The sequence below is a fragment of the Nerophis ophidion genome, unplaced genomic scaffold (assembly GCF_033978795.1).
Source record: "Nerophis ophidion isolate RoL-2023_Sa unplaced genomic scaffold, RoL_Noph_v1.0 HiC_scaffold_68, whole genome shotgun sequence".
Lineage (NCBI taxonomy): Eukaryota > Metazoa > Chordata > Actinopteri > Syngnathiformes > Syngnathidae > Nerophis > Nerophis ophidion.
The window spans coordinates 22,501-28,495 of NW_026906990.1; the positions used below are offsets into that span (position 1 = coordinate 22,501).

The window sequence follows — 5,995 nt, forward strand, 5'->3', positions numbered from 1 at the left end:
TATATATATATATATATATATATATATATATATATATATATATATATGTATGTATGTATGTATGTATATATGTATTAGGGCTGAAAATCTTTGGGTGTCCCACGATTCGATTCAGTATCTATTCTTGGGGTTGTGATTCGATTAGATATCGATTTTTTTCGATTCAACATGATTCCCAATTCAAAAACGATATTTTTCCGATTCAAAAGGATTCTGTATTCATTCAATACATAGATTTCAGCAGGATCTACCCCAGTCGACTGACATGCTAGCAGAGTAATACATTTTTGTAAAAAAACATTTATAATTGTAAAGGACAATGTTTTATCAACTGATTGCAATAATGTAAATGTTTTTTAACTATTAAGCGAACCAAAAAATATGACCTATTTTATCTTTGTGAAAACATTGGACACAGTGTGTTGTCCAGCTTATCAATCAATCAATCAATGTTTACTTATATAGCCCTAAATCACTAGTGTCTCAAAGGGCTGCACAAACCACCACGACATCCTCGGTAGGCCCACATAAGGGCAAGGAAAACTCACACCCAGTGGGACATCGGTGACAATAATGATCCAGTGGGACGTCTGTGACAATAATGACTATGAGAACCTTAGAGAGGAGGAAAGCAATGGATGTCGAGCGGGTCTAACATGATACTGTGAAAGTTCAATCCACAATGGATCCAACACAGTCGCGAGAGTCCAGTCCAAAGCGGATCCAACACAGCAGCGAGAGTCCCGTTCACAGCGGAGCCAGCAGGAAACCATCCCAAGCGGAGGCGGATCAGCAGCGCAGAGATGTCCCCAGCCGATACACAGGCAAGCAGTACAGGCAAGCAGTATATGGCCACCGGATCGGACTGGACCCCCTCCACAGGGGAGAGTGGGACATAGAAGAAAAAGAAAAGAAACAGCAGATCAACTGGTCTAAAAAGGGAGTCTATTTAAAGGCTAGAGTATACAAATGAGTTTTAAGGTGAGACTTAAATGCTTCTACTGAGGTGGCATCTCGAACTGTTACCGGGAGGGCATTCCAGAGTACTGGAGCCCGAACAGAAAACGCTCTATAGCCCGCAGACTTTTTTTGGGCTTTGGGAATCACTAACAAGCCGGAGTCCTTTGAACGCAGATTTCTTGCCGGGACATATGGTACAATACAATCGGCAAGATAGGATGGCGCTAGACCGTGTAGTATTTTATACGTAAGTAGTAAAACCTTAAAGTCACATCTTAAGTGCACAGGAAGCCAGTGCAGGTGAGCCAGTACAGGTATATATGTATGTATATATGTATATAAAGGTATATACAGTACAGGCGTAATGTGATCAAACTTTCTTGTTCTTGTCAAAAGTCTAGCAGCCGCATTTTGTACCAACTGTAATCTTTTAATGCTAGACATGGGGAGACCCGAAAATAATACGTTACAGTAGTCGAGGCGAGACGTAATAAACGCATAGATAATGATCTCAGCGTCTTTAGTGGACAGAATGGAGCGAATTTTAGCGATATTACGGAGATGAAAGAAGGCCGTTTTAGTAACGCTTTTAATGTGTGACTCAAAGGAGAGAGTTGGGTCGAAGATAATACCCAGATTCTTTACCGTGTCGCCTTGTTTAATTGTTTGGTTGTCAAATGTTAGAGTTGTATTATTAAATAGAGTTCGGTGTCTAGCAGGACCGATAATCAGCATTTCCGTTTTTTTGGCGTTGAGTTGCAAAAAGTTAGCGGACATCCATTGTTTAATTTCATTAAGACACGCCTCCAGCTGACTACAATCCGGCGTGTTGGTCAGCTTTAGGGGCATGTAGAGTTGGGCGTCATCAGCATAACAGTGAAAGCTAACACCGTATTTGCGTATGATGTCACCTAGCGGCAGCATGTAGATGCTGAAGAGTGCAGGGCCAAGGACCGAACCCTGGGGAACTCCACACGTTACCTTAACGTAGTCCGAGGTCACACTGTTATGGGAGACACACTGCATCCTATCAGTAAGATAAGAGTTAAACCAAGACAGGGCTAAGTCTGACATACCAATTCGTGTTTTGATACGTTCTAATAAAATATTATGATCGACGGTATCGAAAGCAGCGCTAAGATCGAGGAGCAGCAACATAGATGACGCATCAGAATCCATCGTTAGCAATAGATCATTAGTCATTTTTGCGAGGGCTGTCTCCGTCGAGTGATTTGCCCTGAAACCGGATTGAAAGGTTTCACATAGATTGTTAGACGCTAAGTGTTCATTTAACTGCTCCGCAACAATTTTTTCGAGGATTTTTGAAATAAAGGGAAGGTGAGACACCGGTCGGTAGTTTACCATGAGGTCAGGATCGAGGTTTTGAGATGCCATGCAAGTGTAAGCCACTGTGACACTATTGTTCTTTTTTTTTTTTTTTTTTATAAATGTCTAATGATAATGTCAATGAGGGATTTTTAATCACTGCTATGCTGAAATTATAACTAATAATGATACTGTTGTTGATGATATTCATTTTGGTTTCACTACTTTTAGTTTGTTCTGTGTGGTGTTTGTGTCTCCTCTCAATTGCTCTGTTTATTGCAGTTCTGAGTGTTGCTGGGTCAGGTTTGGTTTTGGAATTGGATTGCATTGTTTTATGGTATTGCTGTGTATTGTTTTGTTGGATTGATTAGTTTTTATTTATTTAAAAAAAAAAAGTGAGAATCGATTCTGAATCGCACAACGTGAGAATCGCGACCCAACTTCGAATTGATTTGTTCCCACACCACTAATATATATATATATATATATATATATATATATATATATATACACACACACCATATTTTCCGGACTATGAGTCGCAGTTTTTTTCATAGTTTGGCCGAGGGTGCGATTTACACTCAGAAGCGACTTATGTGTGAAATTATTAACACATTAGTGTAAAATATCAAATAATATTATTTATCTCATTCACGTAAGAGACTAGACGTATAATATTTCATGGGATTTATGGATTAGGAGTGACAGATAGTTTGGTAAAGGTATAGCATGTTCTATAAGTTATAGTTATTTGAATGACTCTTAGCATAATATGTTAGGTTAACATAGCAGGCACCTTCTCAGTTGGTTATTTATGCCTCATATAAAGTACACTTATTCAGCCTGTTGTTCACTATTCTTTATTTATTTTAAATTGCCTATCAAATGTCTATTCCTGGTGTTGGGTTTTATCAAATAAATGTCCCCAAAAAATGCGACTTATTCTCCAGTGCGACCTAGATGTTTTTTTCCTTCTTTATTATGCATTTTCGGCAGGTGCGACTTATACTCCGGAGCGACTTATACTCTGAAAAATACGGTATACACTTTTTCGAAATCATTTTGGCATAAGCAGGATCATTTCGATTTCTTACATTCACTTGTTATTTCATATGTTGATCAGAAGGGGAGCACTTTTAAAACCGACACACATTCAATTTGAAAAATTCCTCCTTTTTGGGACCACCCTAATTTTGATAGATTTCACCACCGGGGGTGCAAATGAGACATTCTCTATTAGATACAACGGTTTTCCGTAATGGCACCATGATTTATGTCCTAACTTGTTCACACCTCCTCATATGGAAGGTACTTGGTGTCTCAAGAAGGGTAGAAATACAAGAACAAATACATGAATGCACACTGTGGAGTGTTTTGTAAGGTGTCCCCAGCTCAATGACAGATAGTTAACAGCAATTGACCCTCACTGGGTCCATGTGCACACTCTCAGTTACATTAACATTGATATTATACATGTGGGCCAATAGATAGAAATGCTGTTAAATGTAGCTTTGATGTGGCAAGCTACTTTTGCAGTGTAGCGTGTAGTGTAGCTTTCTACAATTCTCCAAGGATAGCTTTGCTACATTTAATGGAGAGTAACTTGTAGCTTAGCTTACTACGTTTTCCAGGTCGCTTGCCCATCACTGTCTATTTGGCCTAGCTCACATGTGAATAGTTTGAATACTGCAAACTTCTATACAGTAACACCTCATTTGTGTTCTATGTTCTGCAGACGTCCAGCAGGTGTCAGCAGAGAGTCATGAAGAGATTCCCTCCAAGCAGCAGGAGTGGAGCTCCAGTGTGGGACAGAAGGAGCGACAGGCCCCCTCCCACATTAAAGAAGAAGAGGAGGAACTGTGGAAGCAGCTTCAAATGTTGGTGGAGGATAATGATGAAGATGAGGCTCAGTCCTTACAGCTTCACCACAGTCAAAGTGAGGAGAACAGAGGGGCGGAGCTTGTAAGTCAACACATCACAGAAGCTGATGGAGAGCATTGTGAAGATATAAAGTCAGAACCAGACAGCATTTTTGCTCCACTGTCAGACATGGACCACATGATGTCACACTCTTCTGATCACAGTGACCACATCCAAAAACCTTTGGAGAGTAAAAACGACTCTAAAGGTGATACGAGACATCACACTAACAACAAACACTTTGACTGCTCTGAATGTGGGAAATCATTTAGACACAAGAGTAATTTTACAGTACACATGAGAATACATACTGGAGAGAAACCTTTTACTTGCTCTGTTTGTAAGAAGAGTTTCTCCACAAAGCGTAACATGACCACACACATGAGAACACATACTGGAGAGAAACCTTTTACTTGCTCTGTTTGTAAGAAGAGTTTCTCCACAAAGCAACACATGACGATACACGTGGGAAAACACACTGGAGAGAAACCTTTTACTTGTTTTGTTTGTAAGAAGAGTTTCTCCACAAAGCGTAACATGACCACACACATGAGAACACATACTGGAGAGAAACCTTTTACTTGCTCTGTTTGTAAGAAGAGTTTCTCCAGAAAGCTTGACATGACCACACACATGAGAACACACACTGGAGAGAAACCTTTTATTTGCTCTGTTTGTAAGAAGAGTTTCTCCATGAAGCTTGCCATGACCATACACATGAGAAAACATACTGGGGAGAAACCTTTTATTTGCTCTGTTTGTAACAGGAGTTTCTCCAGAAAGTTTGACATGACCACACACATGAGAATACATACGGGAGAGAAACCTTTTACTTGCACTGTTTGTAAGAAGAGTTTCACTATAAAGACTGTCATGACCAGACACATGAGAATACATACTAGAGAGAAACCTTTTACTTGCTCTGTTTGTAAAAAGAGTTTCTCCAGAAAGCCTAACATGTCCACGCACATGAGAACACATACCGGAGAGAAACCTTTTACTTGCTCTGTATGTAAGAAGACTTTCTCCAGAAAACAAAACTTGACAGCACACATGAGAACACACACTGGAGAGAAACCGTTCAGATGAACTGTGTGTGATAAGATGTTCCGGGTTAAGTATAAAGTCAGTAAACACAAGTGTGTAACAGTCACGGAAGCTGCAGGAATTTAAAAACACTTAAACAGTGATTGTGCAAAATTTACTTTATGAACACAGCATGGTTAATATGAACGTATATTTGATGTTGTATGTAATGCTTCTCATCTTCTACTGTTATATGTTGTCCTGGAATTACTTTTTAAAGGCCTACTGTAATGAGATTTTCTTATTTAAACGGGGATAGCAGGTCCATTTTATGTGTCATACTTTATCATTTCGCGATACGGCCATATTTTTGCTGAAAGGATTTAGTAGAGAACATCGACGACAAAGTTCGCAACTTTTGGTCGCTAATAAAAAAGCCTCGTCTGTACCGGAAGAAGCAGACGATGTGCGCGTGACGTCACAGGTTGTGGACTCCCTCAAATCCTCACATTGTTCACAATCATGGCCACCAGTTGCGAGAGCGATTCAGACCGAGAAAGCGACGATTTCCCCATTAATTTGAGCGAGGATGAAAGATTCGTGGATGAGGAAAGTGAGAGTGAAGGACTAGATAAAATGAACAAAATAAAGACTATTCAGTGAGAGCGATTTAGATGTTATTAGACACATTTACTAGTATCATTCTGGAAAAACCCTTATCTGCTCATTGTGTTACTAGTGTTTTAACGAGATAATATGGTCA

General features: G+C 39.6%; 1 protein-coding gene across 1 annotated transcript in view; it reads left to right on the forward strand.

The window, feature by feature from the left end:
- The window catches only part of LOC133547144 (gastrula zinc finger protein XlCGF28.1-like), an 11,740-nt gene extending 6,027 nt beyond the window's left edge, over window positions 1-5,713 (forward strand). Inside the window, exon 3 of the mRNA XM_061892968.1 lies at window positions 4,022-5,713. Within this exon, the coding sequence (XP_061748952.1) occupies window positions 4,022-5,295 (1,274 nt within the window). The 3' untranslated portion in view covers window positions 5,296-5,713. The remainder of the gene's footprint in view (window positions 1-4,021) is intronic.
- Window positions 5,714-5,995: the final 282 nt, after the last annotated feature.